The sequence below is a fragment of the Chelonia mydas genome, chromosome 19 (genome assembly GCF_015237465.2).
Source record: "Chelonia mydas isolate rCheMyd1 chromosome 19, rCheMyd1.pri.v2, whole genome shotgun sequence".
Lineage (NCBI taxonomy): Eukaryota > Metazoa > Chordata > Testudines > Cheloniidae > Chelonia > Chelonia mydas.
Window position 1 is genome coordinate 9,423,270 of NC_051259.2, and position 26,652 is coordinate 9,449,921.

General features: G+C 50.5%; 1 protein-coding gene across 1 annotated transcript; it reads right to left on the reverse strand.

The window, feature by feature from the left end:
- Nucleotides 1-331: 331 nt before the first annotated feature.
- Nucleotides 332-16,730, reverse strand: TRIM63 (tripartite motif containing 63). The gene is made up of 9 exons (XM_007070852.3): nucleotides 16,453-16,730; nucleotides 14,578-14,744; nucleotides 9,792-9,960; nucleotides 8,618-8,713; nucleotides 6,816-7,049; nucleotides 6,278-6,300; nucleotides 4,423-4,547; nucleotides 3,475-3,549; nucleotides 332-904 (listed from the first exon to the last, which is right to left on the reverse strand). Exons 1-9 carry the CDS (start codon nucleotides 16,609-16,611, stop codon nucleotides 894-896), a joined length of 1,059 nt encoding a protein of 352 aa, XP_007070914.2. The 5' UTR covers nucleotides 16,612-16,730; the 3' UTR covers nucleotides 332-893.
- Nucleotides 16,731-26,652: the final 9,922 nt, after the last annotated feature.

Consider the following 26,652-nt stretch of genomic DNA (forward strand, 5'->3'; position numbering starts at 1 on the left):
ATATTGGATTGGGGGTGTGTGTGCGTGTGTCACATTGAACACGGGGAACGGTGCCCCTGGCAGGGCAGCGCGGCGGCAACAGGAGGAGGGTGGGGGAACATAGTGAAAATATTTTCCACGTCTTGGCCTGAAGTCATTCTGGGATTTCTGAAAAAAACGTGCTGTATATTTTCAGGGTTGTGCATGAGTGGCCGGGATTATGACTAGCCCACTTTCCTTCTGATTGACTCAGCTTGTGTGAAAGATCATTATTCATCCAGGGGTCAAACCATGCTAAGAACTTTCCACTCGTACAAACCACAGATAAGACCAGATCTACTTTATTGTGACAAAGTGCAACATCAACCCTAATAAATCTCTTGTGAGTTAGGACTATGCATTGCAATGCAGAACTTTCTCTTCGGCTGCCTCTTTCTAGTCCCCCAAAACCCTTTCTTGTAGCTAAAGTTACTCCTGTCTGCCGAGGTCTGGCACGCCCCTCAGTGTATCCCCTACAGGTTGCAAAGAAACTCTTCAATTCTCAGAGTCAACATCTTCAGGGCACGACAAACTGGTTAGCAAAAGAGTTTTCTTTTCAAAATACACAAAATTCAAAGTCCTGTTACAATTATATACAAAATAATAGAACAATATAAAACGTACGAAATATTCTAGTTTGCACCCATGTATAAAAGTGAGCTTCTATGTGCTTCGGTCAAGTTTTCATCCTGAGTTAGCAATACTGTCGTATGGCCAGGTGGTGCCCGACCTTTTCTTCTTCAGCTGGGACCCCAGCCCACTCCTCCCGTAGCTCCCATGAAGTCAGAGCGTTTACCCCCACCCCATTGCTCCCAATCACTCAGCCCTTTGGCACTTGGGGAGTTTCTTCTGGCTTGGGAATTGCTTCTGCTCTGTTATTGAGGTGCTGAAAGAGAGGTGGAGGAGAAGAATTTCAGTGACGCTGATGGGAGAAGGAGATTGGGAGATGTGGACCGACGGGAAATGCCTCCCTGTGCATTGAGGTAGCACATGCCCCACTAAAGGGGCTTCCACCACTTCCCTTGGGGAGAGTCTTCCATTGTGAAATAGATCTCGCTGTCAGGAAATGCCTTCAGCTGCATCCCATTGCTCCTAGTGATAGCCCCTAAATATGTTCTCCTTTTGCTCCTAGATACCTGGCCCATATTTGTGAACAGCACCACGTGCATCCTGAGGAAAGCCAGGAAAGCCTAGGAAAGCCAGGTATGCTGGCTCCAAAACACCACTCCCGTCCTGACCCTCAGAGAGAGAACATGTACACATGTGCTTTCGAGTTATGTTATTTGCTCTTCACCTTAGTGTCCTGTTTACCTTATGCCTTTGCAGCTTCTTGGTGGGCGGGGAAGTGGGGCATACATTAATCACACAAGGAAAGCAGGAGAGGGTCATCAGTCTGAATGGGGGTGCAGGAGCTTTCTCCAGTGCAGAGCTAGGATGTATCAGTTTGAGCCAGCAAGATTTTAAATCTCTCAATGAAACATACATTACAAATTCTTTCCTAAGAGAGACGGGTGCTCTGCTGAAGCCTGATCCACAGCCCATTGAAGTCAACGGAAGACTAGTCCCATTGATGTCAACCGGTGTTGGATCAGGTCCTGGTGCTGTGGACATATTTTCTGTCTCTCTCTGGTGAGAGTCACACCAGAGCACAAACAGTTAACACTTTATATGCTTTTCATTTCCCCTGGTCAAGGTGGGAGCAACGCTGGGGAGCAGACATAGAGGCCACAGGTATTTTAATGATGTTTATGAGGTTCTGGATAATAATCACACAAAGGGAACAGATCCAGCACCAGTGACTGTGGCATCAGACCGCTGACCTAACTCAGAAGGATTATTACTATAGTCTGGGTTCTTGTACTGCTCATCCCTCATCACCAGGGCTCACAGAATCATAGGACTGGAAGGGACCTCGAGCGGTCGTCTAGTCCAGTCCCTGGCACTTGTGACAGGACTAATTATCTAGACCATCCCTGACAGGTGTTTGTCTAACCTGCTCTTAAAAATCCCCAATGATGGAGATTCCACCACCTCCCTAGGCAATTTATTCCCGTGCTTAATCACTCCGGCAGTTAGGAAGTTTTTGCTAATGTCCAACCTAAACCGCCCTTGCTGCAATTATGTTGGATCATATTAAAGAAGTTCTGAATTAAAATCACAAATGAGTTTGATTCCCCATAGTTTAAATTCCAGGGTATTACTAATTAAGAGCGCTCTTGGTTTTTGGTACTGTTTCTCTCCCTCTATGTGTGAAACTTGCAAGCTGCTAATTGTGTTAGTACATTCTAAGACAGAGTCTGTTCTCAAAGCAATTCACACAAAGAGAGACTCAAAGCAATACTCTAACAGCAGAAACAGCACCCAGAGACTCCCCGCCCTTTTGTTGTATTAACAATTGTGATTAAAATAGAGATAGAGGATGTATGTGGATGGATGCTTGGTGTGGATAATAACTGAATGATCAGGGAGGTGCCAGCCTAAGAATCCAGTGTCCATCGGCTGAAGAAGGCGTCAAGTGGAAATAACCAGAGGACCCCCGGAGGGCAGACTGGAATCCACCCAACAGCCTCAAGAATGGGAGAACCAAAGAACAAGATAACATCTGGCAGCACGGAGCCGTCAGGAATGTACCATCTGCTGATTGATTCAGCAACAGCATGATGAAGCAATTCCCACAGACTGGCATAGGAAGAAATTCCTATAAAAATAGACTCTAAAAAGTGAGAACTTTGGGGTCTGATTCTGCAAACCAACTTCCAGGAGCATCAGATGAGCATCTGACAAGGCCCTGCTCCCTCCTCATGTCCAGGCCACCTGGCCAGTGGCTTGGCATGAGCAACTCTAAGGCTGGTAACTATGATAACAACCTTGCAGAACCTGTGTGTGTGTGTGTGTGTATGAATGAATGTGTGAATAAATATGAGATTGAATGGAATGTTATAGCTATATCTATATTATAGTTATATAATTATATAGTTATATATAACATTATAGTTATAGATTTACTTCTTGTGTCTTGCTTTCAACGCTCCTGCTAATACACCCTCGCTTTCCGTGATAAACAAAAATTCTCTGATAAAAAAAAAACATTAAAATCTACATATTTCCATGATTAAAATGAAATGCTGAACTTTAGTTTCCGCAGCCACAGTACAGAGGAACCCCATTTAGCCGATCTAATTGGGACCGGGCCAAATCGGATAATCAAAAATTGGGATAATCCAGAGACCTTCAGCCCCGGGTGGTGGGGCTCGGGCTGTCAGCCTCAGATCTGTTAATATGGAGAGCCAGATAATGGAGGCTCAGATCAACGGGGTTCTACTGTATATGTTTTTATTTTTTCACAAAATGTAAAAACTAAAGATTCTCTGTAAAAACGCAAAATCTGTGTTTCTTCGTGGCAAATGGATTTCTAGGATCCCTGCACATCACAAACCCACTGCATTTTTTCCTTACCTTCCACTTTCCTTTCTTGAGACTCCTCCTCTTCTGTTTCTTCTTCTTCCTCATTTAGCTCTTCCTCTTCCTCATCTCCAAGCAAAAGTAACGTGATTTAGAAATGGAGGAGGGATAGCTCAGTGGTTTGAGCACGGGCCTGCTAAACCCAGGGTTGTGAGCTCAATCCTTGAGGGGGCCCTTTAGGGATCTGGGGCAAAAATTGGGGATTGGTCCTGCTTTGAGCAGGGGGTTGGACTTAGATGACCTCCTGAGGTCCCTTCCAACCCTGATATTCTATGAAAGCTGAAGCCCCACCCCCAGAACTGTATTTTCAACACAGGAGGCCACTTATAAAAGGCAACCTCCAAACACAGCAAAATATTGTCCGTGCACTTAGGAAGTAGGAGAGAAAGATGTAAGTCTAGGGCTGAGTACAAACCCCAGGGAGTCAGCAGCACTAGAGGGTATTAGTCCCAGCTTTACCAGTAACTTATTGTCTAGCCTCAGGTGGATCACTTTGCAGCTCTGTGTCTCAGTTTCCCTATCTGGTAAATGGGTATGGTGCCAAGACTGAGCATTCCCAGTTGCTATAAACCATGGGCCCAGCACAGTGTCCACTGACTCTGGTAATATATCGACTTCAACAGGTGTTGTTGGATTAAGTCCCAAATGAATAACGGACCTCAGATCTCGCCAGCTAACTAACTGGAATGAGCTGAAAGTGTTAGAGCAGTCTCCTCTATCAAAGAGGGGAAGTGAGTCTAGTGGGTAAAGCACAGCGCTGGGAGACAAGAAATCTGGTTTCTTATCCCTGACCCTGACTTGCTGTGTGGCCTGGGGCAAACCACTTCCCTTCTCCGAGCCTCAGTTTCCTTGTGGGTTGTGAGGCTTAACTCGCTAGTGCTTGTAAAGTGCTTTCAGATGCTCGAATGGGAGGGGCCAAAGAAGGGCACAATATTATTATACCTGTTCCAAAGTCGATGGCTCTCAAGATTTCTGATATGTGCTCCAGGTCTAGGGTGAAGTAATCCAGATTTTCAAAGCCTTGCTCGATCTTCCCCAGACGGCCGCCCTTTGAGGCTTCCACAATTCTGGGGGCGATAGACATAGGGTTCGTTTCCTTACCCGCTGTTCCTCCAGAGGAGAGAATTACCAGCTAAAGTGACTGCATGTTCTAGCTGGAAAAGATTATTATCCAGGGAGCAAGACCCAGGGAAAGCCCTCTCTGAAATCCTCCCTCTCAAACAAGGTGCTCCAGAGATGTTCCCACCCTCCCTTTGACCTCTGCCACAGGGCATTGTATTAACGCCTTCCGAATCCCTGGCGATTCCCAGCTGACTGCTCTAGACACCCTCTTTCAGATGATCCCCGGGCACCTCCCAGCAATCATGGAGCCTGCATGCCGAGGGAGGGTAAATGGACTGCAGAGGAGCTGGAAAGGCAGAACTCTTTGGCCTCTGGACGCAGGTGAAGTTCTACAGGATACACACCCTGTCTCCAGGTCACACTTTATTCCTTTCTGGGCTTTTGGCTTTATTGGTAAAGCAATTAACAGCATCAAGCCCACGCCCTAGCTTTCTCCTGAAGCTCAGCTGGTCCTGCATTCCCTACAGCACCTCTCTATCCAGACTCTGCCTTACCCAGGGCTTGTCTCCAGTTGTGCCTTTTTCACTAAGGTGTGGTTTTAAACCAGCCTAGGTAAACTGGTACCTGTGTGGACACTCTGATTCTGGATTGAACTCCGTGTATTTTGGTTGAGCTAAATCAATTAGGAATCAGTTTAAGCTAAAGTGAAATTAGCGTCCCCACAGCCTTTCGCACCAGCTTAACTAGCTCAGCTTAAAAAAGCCATTTAAGTTAAACCAGTGCAACTTTCTCCTACGGCCGAGCCTTCCCGGAGATGTTCTTTTATATCCCAGTAGGAGCTCGTGTGATCCACCCACCGGTGTGACTCTGGAGTAATTGTACTGCCCCCTCTTGCGGAGTTCACACACCTCAGTTAGACAGGCTCACCAGCGAGCTCAATTGCTAGGGCCCTACCAAATTCATGGTCCATTTTGGTCAATTTCACAGTCATAGGATTTGAAAAATCATAAATTTCATGATGTCAGCTATTTACATCTGAAATTTCACGGTGTTGTAATTGTAGGGGTCCTGACTCAAAAAGGAGCTGTGTGGGGGCGTGCGGGCGTGGGCGTGGGCGGGGGGGGAAGGTTATTGGAGGGGGGGTCCGGTTCTGCTACCCTTACTTCTGCGCTGCTGCTGGAGGAGAAACTGCCTTCAGAGCTGGGCAGCTGGAGAGCAGCTCTCCGGCTGCCCAGCTCTGAGGGCAGCGCAGAAATAAGGGTGACAATACCGCAACCTTCCTAAAATAACCTTGCAACCCCCCCCGGCAACTCCCTTTGGGGTCAGGACCCCTCGTTTGTGAAACACCGGTCACCCCCCCGTGAAATCTGTATAGTATGGGGTAAAAGCACACAACAGACGAGATTTCACGGGGGGGAGGCCAGATTTCATGGACCGTGACGCGTTTTTCATGGCCGTGAATTTCGTAGGGCCCTATCAATAGCCCGAGAACCTGCCATTCTATTCCAGTCTCTTGCTGGTCAGAGGGGATCGTAACAGAGAAACTTTACAGCAGCTCGGAATTTGCTTTCCCTTGGATACTTTTTAAAGGACCCGGGCTGCTATTGGGAAGGGGTCGGGGTGCTAACCCCCGTTATTTTCTGGGAACAATCCTCAGGTGGATTTTGACATGGCTGTAGAGTCTCAGACCGTGGCACTGAAGCAGCAATTGAAAAATGCAACCCCGGGCACTTACGTTTTAATGAGCTGCTTGGCATTCTGTGAAGAGAGCAAAGGAGAGGGAAAGAACAAGGTGAGTAGCAAGTTACCAAGAAGGTGATAAAAGCAGCAGTTCAGGTTAGTATGAAGCTGGCCCCAGGTGCCAGGTCGCCAGCGCTAAGCAGGGTTTGTCATACCAAGTGGGGGTGGGGCTGTGATTTGGGGGCTTTGACTAGCAAGCCTCTGCCCCCTCCGCCAGAGTTAGATCACCCTTGCCAGCCGCTCTTGGGAACTCTAGGTTATTCCCTCTTGCTGGGTTGAAAGGCCACTGTTCTCCCTAGAAACCCAGTCCACCCAGGGACACACAGAGGCTGGATCCTTGGTGAGGATAAAGGGATGAAGCGGAGGGTCAAGGTTGGTGAGGGGGCAGAGCTGATTTGGGCTGAGATGGGAGGAGACTGGGAGGCAGAATCTTGTGGGGTTCAGGAGGGTGGACCCAACGATCTGTGTAAGGAGCAAACCACACTGCTAGATCCAGGCTCCATCCCTCCCTTGGCTGGAGAGGAGCCACTCACTGTGAGAAAAGTGGCCCCTCCTGTCTCCTCCAGGGACTGAAACGCTGTGTCCATCAGCTTGGTGGACTCCTCCAGCTGCTCTTTGTACTGCTGGATCAGAGCCTGCACCAAGCTAGTCTTTTCCTCCTGCTCCTTTGTGACCTTCTCCAGCAGCTCGCTCTTCTTCTCCTCCAGGATTGCAATGAGGGCATTAATCTTCTCGCACAGCTCCCGCTTCACCAGCCGGCCGTTCTCCTGCCAACGGACAAGAGGCATGAGCATCTCGAAGCAAAGGGGACAGGCACGCTCCCAGATCTCCCCCAGAGGCATCACAGCCGCACTGAACGATCCCTGCCGCAGGCATTCAGTGATTACAAATGCACAGAGCTCAGATCTCGGGGAGCCCCCAGCGGAACTCAGACCTAGCCCTTCTCTCTGGGCACGGCAGTTTCCAGAGGCTCCCTGCCACGTGGCAATCCCGATTCTCTCGCCGATGGTACAAATATACTGGCACTAGCAACAGCGGAAACGGAAACCAGTTTACCTGTTACTAGTGGAGGCCATGTTCCTGGTGGTGAGAGCAGGGCACTGGAAGCCAAGATTCGGGGGTTCTACCCTCAGCTCCGGCACTGACCCAAGACTAAATTATTTGGGGGAGCGCTCATCTGTTTGTTCTGTGATTGCACAGCGCCGGTCGCCATGTGGTCCTGGCACTCCTTGGCACCACCATAACGCAAGAAATAACAACTGGCTAATCCTGGGCAAGTCACTTTAACAGGGCTGTGACTCAGTTTCCCTGTCTGAAAAATGAGGCTAATAACGCCCGTTTCACAGGGAGATGGGAGGCTCAGTTAACAAAGGTTTGTAAATGGCTTTGTGAACATCACGTGGAAGACAGAATGCAGAATATTCCTGTTAGTGTCAGCAGATACCCTCCCCCTGGGGCCTGGTAGGATTACTTTAACCAACTCCAAACATCAGATGATGACCACAGTGTGACCATCCCCTATTTTACCAACTGGACCCTTTAGAATAATGCTTTGCATATCCATCATGCTGAGAATCTCAGAGAATCATTAAATTAAACTGCAGTTTTATTAACTCAAATTTTGCAAAATGGTACATGACCTGAGGGCCAGAGCGATGATGTGGATGCCTGGATGGGATGGCATGAGTCTCATGGCTGTGTGAAGACCACAAAACATGGAGAAACACTGATAGCCAATGGCTCTCGTGTGTTGTTTATTGTTCATTGTGGTGTTTGCACCATGGGAGAATGTATGTGTATATATACATATAGATACACACACATATATATAGTCTAATGTGCCTCTGACCTCCCCATCCTAAGAGCAAGGTGCTGGTCATTCTCCTTGTTTTACAACAATTTGGGGTGTCCAGTGAAACGTGGGTAAGAATTGAATCCTGCTGCATCATTATCTTAATGGGGAAACAGACACAGGTGGGTTAAATGACTTGCCCGTGTCGCCCAGTGAGTTTGTGGCAGGGCTGAGAATGAAGCACAGGAGTATCAACTCTCAAAACTTTGCTCTAATCATTAGACCCTGCACCCCTCCCAGAGCTGGAAAGAGAACCCAGGAGTCTTGCCTCCCAACTGCCGGCTCTAACCACTAGCTCCCCCAGTCCCCATCTCTTTCGTGTAAAAGCCCTCCCATTGAATTAAACAGGATTCTCAGTCATGTGGACTAAGAGGGAAGCTGCTCCTGACACCTGCATTAGCCATTCAAGGACATTGCTGGGGGTTGGATTTCATTTCTGCCACTCAGATTTCGAAGGGCTCGGTCATTTTTCCCATTCCTCACCTCAGTGGTTTTGCATGAGTCCTCCAGCTGGCTGATGATCGTCTGGACTCTGTCGTTCCCAGCCACCAGCATGGAGATGCAGTTGCTCAGCTCCATCTGTGAGAGGGGAACAGAAATAGATTTAACCCTTACCCTTCCAGGCACGGGTGAAGGCCTGTAGTGCTGTCTTGAGAGGGAGAGAGGGCGTTGGTGGGCAGACAGGACGGTGGGCCCCTACACTGAAGGCTAATCCCTTTTCAGGAAGAGGAGAGGTAGGCGAAGCGGGAAAGGCCTTGGCACTGTCTGCAGGATGGGGCTAGAGAGGAGGAACACAGTCTCAAGGCTGGGGATAGATGCACAGAAAGCAGAGCCTCAAAACTGTCTCCATGTGGTGGGGATGGAGCCAGATGGGCAGCCTGGACTGTGCTGGGCACCTCTGGTCCTGTTGGGTGGGTGGGGCAATGGCACTAGATGATCAAGGAACTTTACCACTGGGGCTGGGAGGGAATCCTGAACGGCAGGAAAGGATGGTCCGTGGAAGTGCATGTGGGGAGAAGGAGGAAGGTTTGGCTCTGGGAGTTTGTGACACAAGGGCCCATCCTAACCTACCCAAATGGTCTGGATTCCAGTGAAAAATGGACATCTGTCTGCTTAGGGCTCCCGGGTTTCTACCCCATTCAACAGGGAGGAGGGTGCCTAGGTGCATGCTGGGGGAGATCTTGCCATCCATGGATCCCACCCAAGATACCCTGGGAAAGACCTCAGCTCTTATGGGTCTGCTTCCAGCTGTAGACACTGCTCCCTGCGGGACTGGTGCTGGCCCTTGCTCCCCAGCTCTCAAGTGACTCTAAATATAGACAGGTTACTGCTTCACGACGACAGCCCCTATTAATACCCCAGTGCTCAGCCTCGGAAGCTATTCCTGAAAGGCCCAGCTCAGCACATCCCAGATGCCAAATAGGAGGAGCCCATCCCCTCGGAGACCTCATCTACATTCCAAGTGATCGGATGTGAACCTCAGCTAAGGTCAAGGGGCCGCAGCCCCTGGCCCCGCTGTGGAGCATCCAGTTGAGGCCAGGCCAGGGTTTAGTACTGGCCGATGGGCTCCTTTCCCCGGGGAGAGGGAAGCAGCAGTGACCCACTGAATGCATTGTACATTGAACTCAGTGTACAGTGTACAAAAAACATTCGGTACCTTTTGCCCTTGGAAGACGTTCTGAAGGGGTGCAACTTCACAGTCTTTGTGAGCTCCGAAGACTTTGCACATGGAGCAAGTGGGGATCTCGCAGGTCAAGCAGTAGATGTTGATCTTCTCGTCTTCGTGCTCCTTGCACATGGGGTGGTTTCCTTTCTTCAGGGGCCTGCTGAAGACGGCAAGAAACCGAACAGGGTTAAACAGCCTTGAGTGGCATTTAATCACATTTGAGCTGTGGAAGATACAGATTGAAACACCCACCGGACGATGATAGGAAGCAGATACCGGGCTGTGGTCTACACAGCTGGAGAACGACCAGCACTGGCCTTCTGATTTATGAGGACAGATCCTGATTTAAGTTACACCAGTGCAAACCCAGACTAGCTCCAGGGCAGTCACTGGGTTCAGTGGAGTTAATCTGGACTTACAGTGGTGTAATGGAGACCAGAACCTGGACTTCACTTTGTACAGTGGAGTTTGGATCAACTCCCAACCCGTCTCTAATGTTACCCTTGTCAGTGATGTAATGTTTAGAGCCAGCGCCTGTACGTGCCAGGATCTCTGATCAGCTCGCTCTGTCCAGGCAGAGCTCTGTATTTAATCACAGCAAGCGAACCCTCCAGGACCTTCACTCCACAGCACGGAGAGCATTTCTGGTCCAGGCGTCCCGGGAGAGATTTTTACTGCTCGGGGTCAATCCCCAGCTTCTCTGCGGAGATCTGTTTAAACAGATAACTCTCACCGGCTGCCACTTTCCAGCAAGCATCACTCTGTCACCACACACCAGTGTGGCAACTGGGACCACAGACAGGCCTGTCGAGGGAAATTTGGGGCCCCAGTGCATCATGTTTGCTGGGGCATCATGTTTGCACCATGTTTGCTGGGGCCCCACCCCCTTCCATGTTACATTCTTTACACAGACATTACAGACAGCTTTGAGGGCCCTCTAAGCTTGGGGACCTTCCCCCTCCCATCAGCCGTGACCACGGAAACCACTGGGTCCATCAGGGTTACTGAGCCACTAATGGCTAGATCCAGGATTCAAGGATGATGCGGAATACCCTAATTATAGACACATGATGCAAAGGCTCACTCTGTCCTCTTTAAGGCAAACCCTCTGGTGCTGCTGGCTCCTTATTTCCTTCTGCAGAAATCTACCATACATTTAAACACAGGCGGTTGGCCAGGAACTTTGACCTGCTTTCCCCCCTTTTAAGGCAGGATGGCTGCAGCTGAGAGCTCTTTAAAAGAGAAGTTAAATAAAGTCGCTTGGACCAACTTCAGGATGGAGGACCCAGAGCAGCCAAAAATCACCAGTCAGGCTGCCAAAAGTCACGGGTTTGGCTTAAAATCATTAGACTAGAACAGGGGTTCTCAGACTTCACTGCACGGTGACCCCCTTCTGACAGCAAAAATTACTACATGACCCCAGGAGGTGGGGGGACTGAAGTCTGAGCCCGTCCAAGCCCTGCTGCCCCAGGCTAGGGTGCCAAAGTCTGAGCCCCACTGTCCTGGGCCGGGGGCCTGTAACCTGAGTCCCACCACCCTGGCCTGAAGCCCTCGATCTTCGTCACCGGGCAGTGGGACTCAGGCTTTGACCCCGCGTGGTGGAGCTCGGGCTTCAGCTTCAGCCCCGGGTCCCAGCAAGTCTAACGCCAGCCCTGGTGACCCCATTAAAATGGGGACACAACCCATGTTGGGGTCCCGACCCACAGTTTGAGAACCGCTGGACTAGAACGTGGGGTGCTTTTGTTGGCTGTCGGGGTTCTGAGCATTTAGTGGTCACAGTTTCAAACTTTTCTCTGCAACCAGGAAGGAGACTCGCTTTTTAAAAATAAATGAAAGCTGAGAGTCTCCTGTAATCTCCTGGCTCCAGGAGCTGGGCCTCTCAGAAAACTACCGAATAATGCAAGACTTGTGATCCAATCCTGAGATGTAGCAACCCTGCAACTTGGACACGTCACTTTCCATCTCTGATGCCTGTTTCCCCTGCCTCAAAGGGAACTCAGTCTTGGTTGAGGCTTCTAAGTACTACAATGGGAGGCATGGATCAGCATTCCCGTCACACTCCCTGTCAGTGCCCAGCTCGGGGTGGGGGAAGCTAATGATCCAACCAGCAGATCAAATTCGGTGATGAATCCTGGTCACGTGCCACCTGAGGCATGTTGTGCATATGCTAAGAAGTACTAGGATAATAATAAGCATCGGGGGCGGGGGAATATGGTAGCGGTCTATAAACTCATGACTGTTGTAGAAAAACTGAATAGAGAAATGCCGTTTACCCTTTTCCACAATACAAAAACCAGGGGTCACCCGATGAAATTAATAGGCAGCAGGTTTCATACAAACAAAAGGAAGTATTTTTTTCCATGCCATATACAGTTAACCTGTGGAACTCATTGTTAGGGGATGTTATGATGGCCAAGAGTATAACCTAGGTTTAAAAAAAAAAAGACTGGATAAGTTCATGGAGGATAGTGCCATCAGTGGCTGTTAGCCAAGATGATCAAGGATGAGACCCCCTACTCGAGTGACCCTTAACCTCTGACTACCAGAAGCCAGGGGTGGAAGATGGGTGGATCACTCCAAAATTGCCCTGTTCTCCCTGAAGCTGTGGTACTGGCTGCTTTCAGAGACAGGACACTGGGCTAGAGGGTCTGACCCACTATAGCAAATAACAGAGCCTATCACTGTGGCATTGTTCCTGATGCTGTTCCACCCCATCACCTAGCCTATTACCATGGCCCTACATTTATGCTCATTTGGCCAATTATCATCTGTGCAACAGTGCTCATATCCAAGCCAATCTCAATTCTTTGCTCAAGTAGGAGCTTGAGGCAAGGGGCCAGATAGATCCTCAACTGGTGTCGATCGGCCCTGCTCCATTGACTGCAATGGATTGATGCCAATTTGCAGTAGCTGAGGATCTGGCCCAGGATATCCCATGCTTCACTAACAGCTACTGCATTAACTCCCTCCTCTCTGCAACGTGTTTTTAAAAGGCGCCGTCAAGCTGATCTGGGCATGATTTGTTCTTTATCCGTAGCGTTAGCTCCATTACTTCACGATTGGAACTGGATTTAGCAGACATCCCCCAACCCCTTTTTAAAAACACTGGTACCATATTTGCCCCCCATATAGCACCTGTCTCTGTCTCCATGACTTCCAAATAATATTGCCAGTGATTCAATAAATTCATCTGTTAATTCCTTTAAGGCCTTGGAATCCATATCTGCACCTGCTGACTTATAAATACTCTCTTTTTCCTATTCCCCTGCTGCGTGTGTTATCAGCACCTACATACTGAGTCATCACTTCCTGGTCATTCACGCTTTCTCGCTCTCGATTTCTGGTTTAGATCAAGTTTTAAAAATGAAGAGCAGGTCCCTGGAATCATTGCTGATTTCACACCCTTCTTCGTTTATGAATGGATCTATTTTCTCTCTCCTGTAAGTCCTGGTCGTATTCCCTTTAATCAGCTATAAACCTGCTGTCCTTATTTTTTCTCCTACAAACTGACTGTGACTTTACATTCCTGGTTGGTCTCCTCCCCACTTCTCCAACTAGCATAGAACCTTTCCTTCCCTTCAGACCACTGAGCAATCCCTGCTGAAGCCCCGGTGGCAATTTCTGATTCTTTGTATTATTCCTTTTCAGGGGAAGGCTGCATGTGGTCTGGGGTGAAGCTTATACTTATACTTCACGTCTGTATGGTGCCCAGCACAATGGAACCTGATCTCTGACTGGTACCTCTAGGTGCTAAAGTAACACAAATAATAAGGAATCATAGAAGTCTAGCTTTCTTCTACAATCCCAGGGCTTGATTGTCTTCTGCTGCGGTGTAAGGCTGGTGAGATTTCAATGTAGCTAATTATCTGGTGTTTTTCTTAAAGTTTCGGCTGTTGGAATCAAGAGATAGCATGAGAATCTTGGCTTTTATTAACACTCCTCTGCCCCGCCACTAGATGTCTAGGGCTTGTGATTGTGGAGAAAAGCTGAGTGCATTCCAACAGCTCTGAACACAACAGGCAAATAACAAAGACCAACCATCTATTTCCTCCATCCCACCCCCCAAATCATGAATGTTGAGCCCATCTCATGGCTTTTCAAGGCTTGACACAAGATTTTTGACTGGGGTTGGCAGTACTGAGTGACTCCTGATTACACTGGGGTGAAAGCAGAATTAGGTCAGGGAATTGTCATGCTTCTTCCAAATCCACCCTGGTCATCAGTTTTCTGGAATCCCCAGAATTTGCTCTCTTGAAATCCAACCATGTTGTACCGCCATTCTCTCTGACTCCACTCCTTTGCAGGGGGAGATCCCAGGAACTCAGTAGGACCAAGCTTTGTTATTGCCCCCCGTTCTCACTCATCTGGTTCATTTGCTTAAGCAAACTGACTGGCTGCTGGAAAAAGGAAAGTTTCTTTCACAGGTTTGGGTCAATAGTGAAGCTTGGGATCCAGGGATCAAATATTGGTGGTGTCAAACGACTGTCCGGTCAACATGTGACATTTGATTTGTGGTGGTTTGGATGAACATGGACTGGGGGAAATGATCTGGATTAGTGCAGGCTGGATGTGTGAGATCTGTTTCAATGTGGCCATGAGGGCGCTCTGCCTGGGAGAGCTGGATGAGTGCCAGGAAGAACAGGAATTGAAAATCCTTCATCCCTGGGAAGTCTTCCCCATTAGCTCTTACCGGAGAGAAACTGTGGAAGATCATTCCACCTCCGCTACTGAGAAACACTGGGGCTAGACAATGCAGACAGAGGGGAGCTTGGCTAACCTGGAGTACTCCTGCTTGTAGATGTCAATGATGTTCTCCACCAGGAGATTTCGCTGCAGCCCGTAGACTCCATGCCGGTCCAGGATCACTTCATGACGGCAGGAGGGGCAACGAAAGCGCCCCCCGGAGAGGGTGGTTCCCCGGCTCTGCCAGTACGGGTTAGCAGCCTGCGAGTATCACCAGCACAAGGTCAAAGGTCAGTGTCTCGCCAGGCGCACAGACACTCGCAACATCCTTAAAACCCACCATTGCGTTGTCGGAGACAGTGACATGGACTCATTTAAACATCACCCTGTCCCCTCAGCATTCCCCCGGGACAGAACATGCATCCCTGATGTGCCCATCACCAGAGGGTCTCAGAGCCCATCACGCTTTGCATTCATATAAGCACCTTCCATCAGAGGATCGCTAAACACTTTATGATCAGTGAATTAAGGGTCACAAAAGCCAAGTGAAGGAGGCAATTATCATCTCCATTGTACAGCTGGGGCACTTGAGGCAAAACCAGATTAACAAGATTTGCCCAAGGTCACCCAGTAAGCGCATGGCAGATCTGGGAATAGAACCCAGGACTCTTGAGTCCTAGACCTCTGCTTTAGACACCCCCCTCCCCACCCACCCCTGCCCTTTAGAAAACGCTTTAAGAGCAATGTTAGTATGTAAATGATATTTCACTATCGCGTAGGGGAATGTTGTGAGGTTTAATTTATTAACGTTTTAAAAATGCTTTGAGATCCTCAGATCAAAATTTGCTCCAGGGGGTGTTAAAAGGTTTATCAATGGACCAGATCTCAGGGTCCTGACCCAGTGCCCACTTCTCCACTGCTCTGCACCTTCTGGGGTCGCTTATACCTGCGGGGGGAAAAGCCGTCCAATCAGAATTTCCCTCTTGCACTAGCAGGAGCGGGCTACTTTCACCATGCACACATGTGTGAACAGGCACATCAGGCGTGTGGCAGCTGAGAAGCCGACTCTTTTTTTGCAGAGGCAAAATTCCCAATGAGGGGTTTGACTTGAGACCCCGACATTCTGCCCATTGTCCTTACGAGTAAACAGAAGCCTGCCCATGGGGGAAGTGCCCTCTCTGTCCATTTCAAGAACCAACCGTTAATTAGAAACCAGCTGGGACAGCCCCCAGCTCCCTGCACAGCTGCCCCTGGCCCCATATGGGGCTTTGGGGAACCTGCATCCCTCGAGTCCGTTCCAGCAAGCAGGGTCTGATTTCACCCTCCAGGCCGGGTTTTCTCCCGCTTTCTCTTTATTACTGGGAACCTTTGACACTAACCACAGCTCAGCAAGTGAGGGAGCAAGATGGGGCCCAAGCAGTCAGTTTTATCAGCTGGCTCCTCCCCCGTCTAAGCAGAGAGAGCAGACTCTTGCAGCAGGGGAGAAGGGTCCATTCTGGAGCCATTTACCAAGCAAGGCTCAGATGCCATGATCCCGATTCAACTCCCATTGAAGTCAAGGGGATTCTTTCTCAGGGGAGGTGGCTCTAGCCCGATGGTACCAGCATACATAGCGAAAAGCCTCACCCACCTCTGATGGACAAGCACAGCCTAGAAGAGGGCAATCTACTGCACTTAGAGCCAGAATTTCTGGTCTACCTAGAATCAGGTCTGTCCCAACCCAGCATCGGTATCCCCAGTCCTTGGAACATCCCCAGCCAGGGACCACACATGGAAGACTGGCCATTCCAGCCACTTCCCAGCTCCCACCCTCGCTCAGTTCTCCCGCAAGCAGATTGGCTTCAGAGGTTTGATCCCCTGTGAACGCGCTGTAGGTTTAACACACAACTGCCCAAGGATTGCCACCTGCGGCCAGGCTTCAGGAAGCAGCCTGTTTAAACATCACAGGCTCCGTTCGCAAGGCACTGACCTGGAAGATGTCGCTGGCACATTTCCGACACAGGTTGTGCTGACAGGGAAGGATCACCACGGGCTTGGTGAACATTTCCAGGCAGATGGGGCAGATCAACTGCTTCTCCAGGTTCTCCATGGGGTTTGAGTCTCGGATAATGCTGGACTGGTAATCCATTGTGCCGGCCGACCTCTCCAAGTTATATCCCACTGCTGGCTCCTCCTGGCTCGTTGGCAGCTTCTCAGTAAACTGTCCTGGCTCTCTCCTGGCTTCTTCAACGGGACCACGTTCTGAGCTCAGCTTCTTGCTCCTTTCCTAAAGGCTCCTGCCTTTGTCTCTTATGACATGTCTATTTATAATTTATCTCAGGGTCACATGTGCTTGAGAAGGGGTCGAGTTTCCAGCTGAAATGCCTGTCACATGTGAGAATGAGCAATCGGCCCTCCAGAGAGCGAGAGGGCTGTAAACAGGGCTGAGGACAACCTGTTCGGGGCTGGCCGCAGCTACATTTCCAGGGATTTTGTGGTGTCTTTCAGAACAAAGAAACTGGAGTCGTAGCTGTAAACAGAGTCATCACCCTCCTGAGCCCTCGCCTATCCTCAGCCTTCTGCATCACGAAGGGTTAACCGTGAAAACCCCCCTTGCTCCAACACACTCCCCGTTCTCATTGCTCGGCCTCTGGCAGGACCTCTTGATCCCTGCTCAGCATCCCAGATTTCCACACAGCCCCCTCGCAACTCCCCATCTCTGAGTGCTGTTCTCGGAGCTTCACAGCCACCCAGCCCTGCTCAGCTCCAGGGGGCCTTGCATCTTCTCTGCTCCTCGGGCATCTTCAGGCACTGCATGAGTGCAGGGGACTGGACTTGATACCTCGCGAGGTTCCTCCCAGTCCTACGATTCTAGGATTCTAAGTTCTGTTAAGCCTCTAAATGCTAATTAAGCATGTCACGGCATTATAGACCTTCTGCAATCTTGTTATCATTAATGCAACATGACACTACAAATGATCACTACCCAGGGTGTATTTGAATTGTTCGGCACACCAGGAACCCTTATTAAGATCAAGTTTACAGCTCCTCCAAGCCGCTGCATAGAATCATAGAATATCAGGGTTGGAAGGGCCTCAGGAGGTCATCTAGTCCAACCCCCTGCTCAAAGCAGGACCAATCCCCAATTTTTGCCCCAGATCCCTAAATGGCCCCCTCAAGGATTGAACTCACAACCCTGGATTTAGCAGGCCAATGCTCAAACCACTGAGCTTCCCTCCTCTCATACTCTCCCTGGGTTTTGTCACCACGTTGATTGTCTCCCACCCTGAATATCTTGCTCATGTTGTCATTAGTCATGTTCTCTCTATATATACATAACAGATTGCAAGCTCTTTAGACGTAGGGCAGGGGTGGTGATCCGGCCCGTCAGGGCTTTGGATCCAGCCTGCGGGATTGCCACCCCCATGGTGCCGCGGGGCTAAGGCAGGCTCCCTGCCTGCCCTGGTCCCACACCTCTCCCATTGGCCAGGAACGGGGAACTGCTTAAGATAAGCAGCGCCGGGCCGGAAACCACACCCCGAACCCCTCCTGCACCCTGCACCCCAACCCCCTCCCCTGAGCCCCCTCCTGCACACCACACCTCCTCCCACACCCCGCACTGCCTCCCGCACCCCAACCCCCTGCCCTGAGCCCCCTCCCGCACGCTGCACCTCTCCCTGCATCCCCCACCCCTTGAGCCCCTTCCTGCACACCGCACCCACTCCGGCATCGCAACCCCCTGCCCCAGCCCTACATTCATGGCCCTGGATGCAGTTTCCCCACCCAGATGTGTCCCTCGGGCCAAAATGTTTGCCCACCCCGACTTAGGGTCTTGTCTTAGACACATCTGTGTGTTTTTAGTGTGCCAATCACTCTATTGTCCTGGCATCAGCAAAGTGCCTGGCTAGCACGACATAGTCCACTTCCTCTGGGTAAATAGCAACAAATCTGCATGTACTTATCAGTGACTCCCAGGAAACTCTAACAAGGACAGCAGGGCTGTTGTGAGTATCCACAGCTCTTTAGCAGAAGGGCTTGTGCATGGCAGGTCACTGGAAAGACGCTAAGGAGAATCCAGAGACGTGAGTGGCCCTACCGCGGGTTTCCACACAGCTCTGGATTGAAAAACATCCTGTTTACCTTTCAGTGACAACATGGCAGGCCAGCTGACTGGTGCAAGCCAAATGTCCCCAGGGCAGAGCGACGGGTAGGAGAACCATGGGAAAAACAAACTATATTTAATTGGGACTGGAGGCACGTGGGCCAGGAATAGTCGCCTGCAGGTTGAAAATCTCGGATCGATTCCCTGACGTGCTTTTAACCCCAGCTACCTGCTTCCTCGCAGACGTCCCGGTCACGCTGAAATGAGGCGCAGCCCACCAGCCCCATGCCATGGCAGGTGAAACTAAGCTCTTGCTCTGCTCCGGGGACAAGCAGCTGTTGTTGCAGGGATAGCTGGGACCAGGGTTTGGGTGGCATGATGGCAACCGCAATTGCACTGTGGCAGCCCGTCCACTGGTACTTTAACCGCCGGCCCCCCCCCGGGTGTCTGGCTCGCGTCCCAGTGGTTAAAATAGCACCCAGTCTGCACTAGGGCTCCGACCACCGGCAGAGCGGCACCGCTGACCGTAATGGCAAGAAAGGCTTGTGTTGCCAAGGCCCAACTGGCACTGCCGAAAACGGGGACATTCTTTAGCTGCAGCTGAATGGCACCGTTGCCGACTTTCACGCGGTAAATAAGCACCCCGACTTTCACAGTGAGCCAAAAATCAAGCGAATCCCATTTCAAAACAAGGCCAACCCAAGCCAGTCCCTGAACCCCAACACTCTTATGTGTCTAGATCCCCCCCGGGCCTGCAGTCTGGGACGGTGGTGGGCCCGCTGTGCACCCCTGACTCTCTCCCCTCCTTGCCCCTGCTTGCTGGGAGCCAGTCCAAAAAAAAGAAGCAACAAGCAACTAGCCAAAAACTAGCCAACAAGCAACTCACAAGCCAATTAAGCCCAAAACAAGCCCAATGTCTGAGTTTTTTTCATGGGTTTGGCATGTCTGCTTGAAAGAGGTGCAAAGATAAATTCCTTCCTGCCTGGGGCGGGGGCGGCGGGGGGAAGAGACAAATCCCAATCTGGCCATTACACTTGATAAAAGCGCAGGGCCAACACATGGGCACGCACGGCACATGACTTTGGGGAAGTAAGAGGCCACCCTTAGGGAAGACAAATTAAAAATGAGCACGGAGCGGGAGGACCTGACTTAAGAGGCAAGATTAAAAATCCTGACTAGGGTTAGCTCGGCTCAGTGACAGCTGAGGGGAGACTAGGGTTGCCAACCCTTCAGGATTGGCCTGGAGTCTCCCGGAATCAGCATCCATCTCCTGGCGACTACTGAAAGCAATCCAGGAGAGTTTAAGAAAATGACATGACGTTATGTTGGGGGGGATCTCCCGGAATAGCTTCAGTCAGAGTTGGTAACCCTAGGGGGGACATGACCTGGGGGGCACTCCCTCCGAGGAGCGAGAGGAATTATTCTGTGTGGTGCAGGGAGGCAGAGCTCGGCCCAAATGGCTGAAATTAACCAGGGGAACGTTTCGGCTGGGCTGAGCTGGGCTACGGAATAGTCTCCTGATGGAAGCCCCCTTGCTTAGAACTATCTTGGCCAAAGTAGTAGGAAATGAACTGCAGGGAGCAGGCCTGTGGCCAGGGCATGGGCTGGGTCAGCTTTTCGATCCCTAACCACCCGGGTTCTATAATCCAGCCTTCAATGCAATATAAAACCCTCCACAAGTAGGCAGTGCTGGCAAATGTAGAGGAACTAAAGGGCACCATATTACAGCTGGCCATGGGTACCTCACCACAGGGTAATGTTTTTAGAGGAGAGGTAGTGAGCCATGACCCCCCTGCACTGTGTGCAGTCATTTACACGCACCTGGGCAACGGGAGCGTAAGATGCTCCCAGATCAGAATGGTGGGGCTCGGACATCCATTTCGAACACGGTAGGGTGTCTAGTGGTCACAGCCAGGCAGCTGGGAGTCAGGACATCTGGGATCTGTTCCCCGTTCTGCCACTCACTCAGCACAGGGCCTCTCATGAGTTACTGTCTGTGCCTCAATTTATCCACCTTAAATACCTACCTATCAGAGGGGGGTGCTAGGAGGGGTAAGTGTCTATAAAGTACTCTCAGATCCTCTAATACAACACAGTAGAAGCATAAAGCTTTGTTCTTTATCAGTTACTGCTGAGGGCATTCTGTGCCAAAAAATTTAAAATTCGGCGCACAATATTTTAAAATTCTGCAAATTTTATTTGTCAAATAAATGTGGAGGCTCCAGCATGGCATTGGGGAGCACAGGCCACTGGGTGCACAGAGGTGGGAGATCACTATGCAGCTCCCCCCGCCCCTCCGGGACACGGGTTGCACCCAACCCTGACACAGTGCAAGGATCCAGCCTGCCCCAGAAATACCCCAGGGCCCGGCCCCTCTGTGTGGGCAGGCAGGCTCAGTAAGGCAGGATCCAAGTGTGGAGGGGCTTAATGTGGGGGGTATCCCGGTGTGGGCTGACAGGATTCTGTGTGGGGCAAGCTGGGTGCGGGTGGCTCAGTGGGGGATTCAGGTGCGGGGCGGGGGGGAATCTGGATGTACAGGGGCTTGTTGGGGGTTCTGGGTGTCACAGTAATGGGACTCTGCAGGGGGGGCCAGATGAAGATGGTTGGGGCTCAGTGCGGGGAGGTTGTTGGGGGGGGATAGAGCTCGGCAGGGTGGTCTGGGTGTGGGGGGCTCAGGGGAGGGTCCAGATGCTGGGGGAGTGGGGCTCAGTGGAGTGGGGATCCAGGTGCAACTGGTTGGGGCTCAGTGGGGTGGGGATCTGGGTACGAGTGGCTCTTTTAGGTGGTCCAGATGCAGGGGGAGTGGGGCTCATCGGATGGGGGGGGGTTGTGAGTGGGGGCGGGGTTAGGCTTGGCAGGAGGGTCTGGGTATGGAGGAGGACTGGATGCACGGGGGTTGGGTGGATGGGGGAGCAGCTCCCTGTACAGGGATCCCTCACGCTGCAGCTGAGGAGCAATGGGTGCAGGAAGTGGAGGGGGGAGTTTACAGAGCTTCCTGCAGCTGGGGGAGAAATCTGGGGGTGGGTCTGACCCAGCCCCGGATGCCGCGCAGGAGAACTGGAAATCCCGTCCTCCCCTACGCACCTGAAACATAGTGCTGGGGAGGGTCACGTGACCGTTCTTGTAGCTTCCCTTTGTTTCCCAGTCAGAAAGTCATTTTTCTGTGGTGAAGCAAAGAAATCTGCAGGGGACATACATTCTGCGCATGCGCAGTGGCACAGAATTCCCACAGGAGTAATCAGTACCCAACCAGACACACGCGACAGACACTAGTCCTGCTTCTTAATGCACTACTGGGAGGTACTCTGATATCACAATGATGGGCATGGAAAAAGAAACCGAGCAGAATCGAATCACTACAAGTGGGATGAAGTGGGCAAGTTCTTAATGTTTTCTCTGAACACTGTGTGAGTGCCTCAGTTTCCCCTAGGCATTTCTTAAGTATCTAGGTGGTGGGATAAGGGTGTGTGATCGTTGCAGAGCCCTAGAGGGCCAGTGTGATGGTGTCTGCACAGAGAATGGCCGACACCCTGTCTCCTGGCCACTGATGGCCTGGGCCCCTCCTCTGCAAAGGAGCCAACTGAAGGCGTTGGAGAACAAAGGGATCAGGTGGCCTCCTGGCCCGGGAGAGAGACAAAGGCCAGAGGAGGGGCTGGAGAGTTTCAGTTTGGAACTGGCTGGGGAAATGGAGGGATGCCCAGCTGGGGTTCTGGGCTCCCTGCCCCCAAGACGGACCTGACTGAGGGGTCCTGTTCTCGGGACGTACAAGCTCCGTTTTAGACCATGTTCCTGTCATCTAATAAAACTTCTGTTTAACTGGCTGGCTGAGGGTCACGTCTGACTGCGGAATTGAGGGGCAGGGCCCTCTGGCTTCCCCAGGAGCCTGCCTGGGCGGACTCGCAGTGGGAAGCGCACGGAGGGGCAGAGGATGCCGAATGCTCCGAGGTCAGACACAGGAAGGCCGAAGCTGTGTAAGCTTCTGGCCCTGGAGACAGTCTGCTCACAGAGAGGAGGCTCCCGCAGAGGCCTGACTGGCTTCGTATGGAGTAGTTCCAGGGCATCGCCCGGTGACTCCGTGACAACAAGTAAGAAGGGTCCACGGCATTCTTAGCTTCTGTTCTGGCTAGCTTTTCTGCCCACCCTTTCAGAAACAGAAGGTGAGTTGGTTGTAATTGCACACAGCTACGGGCTGTCTTTGCTCAAAAGCCCGTTTACATTTCTTCTATCTGCTGTGAAAGGCAGAGAGATCACACTCCTCAGCTGACTAATCAGTGGATGCAAGTTGGGGGGCAGGGACCAAGTGGGTTCTTTCTGGCACCAAAACAGCAGCTGACTCAGTGGGGTGGTGCTCCCCTCACCCACAATCTCCGTACGCTGGAGATCAGGCTGAACTCGGAGATCGTCTTGTTGCAGCCTGTCCAGGAATCCTACCAGCCAGTAAGCAGCAGTTCCCTGACTCAGTGACCAACCATCCAAAATCTGGGAAGCGTCCAGAGATGAACAGTGCTGATGACAGCAGCAGAGGGGTGCTGGGAGCGGTACAGGAGAAAGGGCAGGAGGGAAGATTAGCGCGTGAGCCCTGAGCCAGACATGGGCAGGGTTCGTGTGGCTTCCCTTCTATTTCATTACGGGCTACAATACTGTAATGGGCACCTAGGACTTCTCAGCCAGCGCTGGGTAGCAGGGCACGGCCATTCAGAACTTCACAGCAGCAGCAGGGATAAAGAACTCAGATCGACTTGCTCAGAGCGTCTCCTTACCTGCTGTGAGGTAAAGGAGACGCTCCGTCAGCTGTTAGCTGGACCTGATGATGCTTAGGGACATAGGATGAGCCCCATTTAACACATGGGGAAACTGAGGCACAGTGACCTGCCCAAAGGCACAGAGGAAATCCAGGGCAGAGCCAGGAACAGAAGCCCAACTCCCAGGCCTGTGCTTTCACTGCAAGACTATCCTTCCCCTACCCATAGAGGGGAACTAAAATCCAAGGCGCCGTTACCCTCTTCCCCCTGTTTCTTTGTGATGGATAAATCAGAGCTGAAAGGTTTTTATTTTTAGCCTTATAAATAAATGCTCTGGTTTTGTCAGAGGACCTTGTCGAGGTCTCAGAGCAATCTCGCCTTCACTGCAGGGGTGTTGAATCTTTAACACTGGCTACCTTTATTGATCATTATTTATTACTTGAATTATAGTAATGCCCAGGGGGCCCAACTGAGATCATGGCCCCATTGTGCTAGGTACTGAAATAAAAAACCCTGAGAGCCTGGATCAATTGAGTGGGGCTTGGGGGGCTCAGGCTGTGGAGCTAAACTTTGCAGTGCAGACATTCGGGCTCAGGCTGGAGCCTGGGCTCCGAGACCCTCCCCACTCACGGGGTCCCAGAGCCCAGGCTCCAGCCCGAACATCTACACTGCAGTTTTAGCCCCGCAGCCCAAGTCAGCTGACCGAGGCCAGACCCTGCTGTGCTGCGAGTCTTTTCTTGCAGTGTAGACATACCCATAGCGAGAGCCAGTCCCCGCCCCAAAGAGCTTACAGGCTCAACTGACAAGACAGAGAAAAGGCGGGAGGGGACAAGATAGGGCAAATGACTTGCTCAAGGTCCCACAACCGGTCAGTGACAGACCCGCCAAGAGAATGCAAGTCTCCTGCATCCCTGGACGGTGCTCTAGTCAATAAATGGCCCTGCTTCGGACACATACCGTACTTCCCCAGCTCACAGGGGGATCGCGAGGGTTGACTCGTTCCTATGTGTGAAGTGCTAATGGGCTTTGAGATCCACAAGATGGAAGGAGATAGAGATTATTTTTTTAGCAGAGTGGCCGGTATCAAACGGCGCATTCGCCTTTGATTGATGTCACAACATAAACGTGGGGGTGAGCAAGCTGCCACATGCCCTCCACCTTCAGAGAGCCCTAAACATTTATGGCGGACGCTGTGCCATCCCAAATAAAATGTGGCTACATCAGCGACACTTTGGGGTTTTGCTCAGATCAAACCCCAGTGGGATTTTTTTTGTTTGTTTTTTTTTTAAGCACAGATTCCACCGGCTGCCAGTCTCTGGGGCAGAAGTGTTAATAAAAGAAGCTCCACCCAGTAACTGCTCCATGGGGCAGAGAGATCACATAGAAGTAGAGTGCTAATTTCGTCCCAGCTGCTCAGCGCCCTGCAAACTCATCAGCAGAAAGACTGGAATGGAGAGACCTTTACTGGGCTAGAAAAGAGGGAATCAAAAATAGAACAGTGGGAATTAAAAGGCCAGTGTCGGCTGCCTTCCCTACCTAGGGACAGTTGCAGAGTCTTGGCATTAAATACACATATAAACAGATAATGCATATATACTTGTGTGCAGGCAAAACATTTCCCAGGCACCCAGGCCAGGAATCTCTTCACTCAGCCTGAGTCAGTGGCCCAGTTTACAATTCCCAAAGCACTCTATAAACTGCGTCCACAGAAACATTCTGCTTACTGCTGAAATGCAGCCACCCGTGGGGTGGAGGGCCACAGCCAGACACTGCATATTACATTTTGCAAGGATGCAGGGATAAAACCCTCGGCAGCTATGCAAAAGGGTCTTTGAAGTCTGTGACGAGTAGATAGGATCCTGTTTTTTTGTAGGGTCTCGACACACACATGATAACCAGCAGGGAACTCTATTTCTCTCCCATGGGAGGATAAAGGGCTGTATTGACCATAGTGAAACAGTAAGCAGGACTCTCCGTCTGGGGGAGGAAGAGGTGCCAGTATTGAGCGCCTGTTCTCGGGGTTCTCATGCTTGTTTGGCCCCCGGGGGTGAGGGCTGTGGGAGAGTTTCTTGACCCAAATTAACAAGTGTAATAATGAGCTGTTCCCTCTCAGGGACAAGGTGAACGAAAAAGACATGGCTCAGGTAAATGAATGTTTAAGAAGTGACGGTCGGGGTGGGGGTGTGTAATGGGGGGGGGGGGGGCTAGGAACCAGGGATTGTGTAAATCAAAAACCAAGCAGTGGGGTGCTTACGCTGTTTCTTTTTTGAAAAAAATCTCTCAACAGCTCGATGATGCCTTTCTGGAGGCCTTTGAGAACTTACACATCGGTAGCCCTGTGGGAGTAAATGTATCATGCATCAGCTGTTTTTGCTCATGTCTGAGACACAGATCTCAAGAGGAAAAGGACAAAATGGAAGAATGAACCAGCACAGACACCCTCATGTTAGGAGTCATGGCGTCCATTTTTACAGGCGGTTGTAAAAGCTTGTGTTAAACCAGGTGATTAATAAAACTTATTTAAATGTGTTAATATGAATGTTGTCCCCCACCCACACTTGTGTTAGTAAAAGATGGTACCAGTAACAGTCATGTCTCCACAGGCGGCTCTGTTAAAGAAAATATATTACACCCCCGGGGAAGTTGGGAGCTTTGGCGGGGTGAACCCTCTTTTTCAAGTGGCCAAAAAGCATAGTAAAACTTTAAATAGAAGACAAGTAACAGCTTGGCTTTCAGACCAGGATGCTTATACTTTACACAAACCGGCTCGAATACATTTTAAAAGAAACAAGACCATTGTTTCAGATGTGGATGCGCAATAGCAGGCAGATTTGGTGGATATGCACCAGTTCTCCAAACAGAACAGCAATTTTAAGTACATCTTAACAGTGGTAGACATTCTATCCAAATATGCCCGGGCCTTAGGCCTAAGAGACAAGACGAGTGGTGAGATATCCAAGGCCTTTAAAGCTATTTTTAGCGAAGGTCGTGTGCCTCAAAAATTACAAACCGATTGGGGGAAAGAATTTTTAAACAAACCCTTAAGCAGATTGTTAAAACGGCATGGCATTCACCATTTTGTTACTAATAATGAAGTCAAAGCAGGGGTTGTGGAGCGGTTTAACAGAACTTTAAAAACTAGGATGTGGAGATATTTTACAGCCCATAACACCTTTCGCTACATCGATGTGTTACCTGACTTTATAAAGAGTTACAACCAGCGCTTTCACAGAACTATACATACCAGACCCGCTGATGTTAACCCTTCAAATTCTCTGAAGGTATGGAAAATGGTTTATGGAGATGGTTTTAAAATAAAACCGGTTGTTGCCCCTTTTCAAAAAGG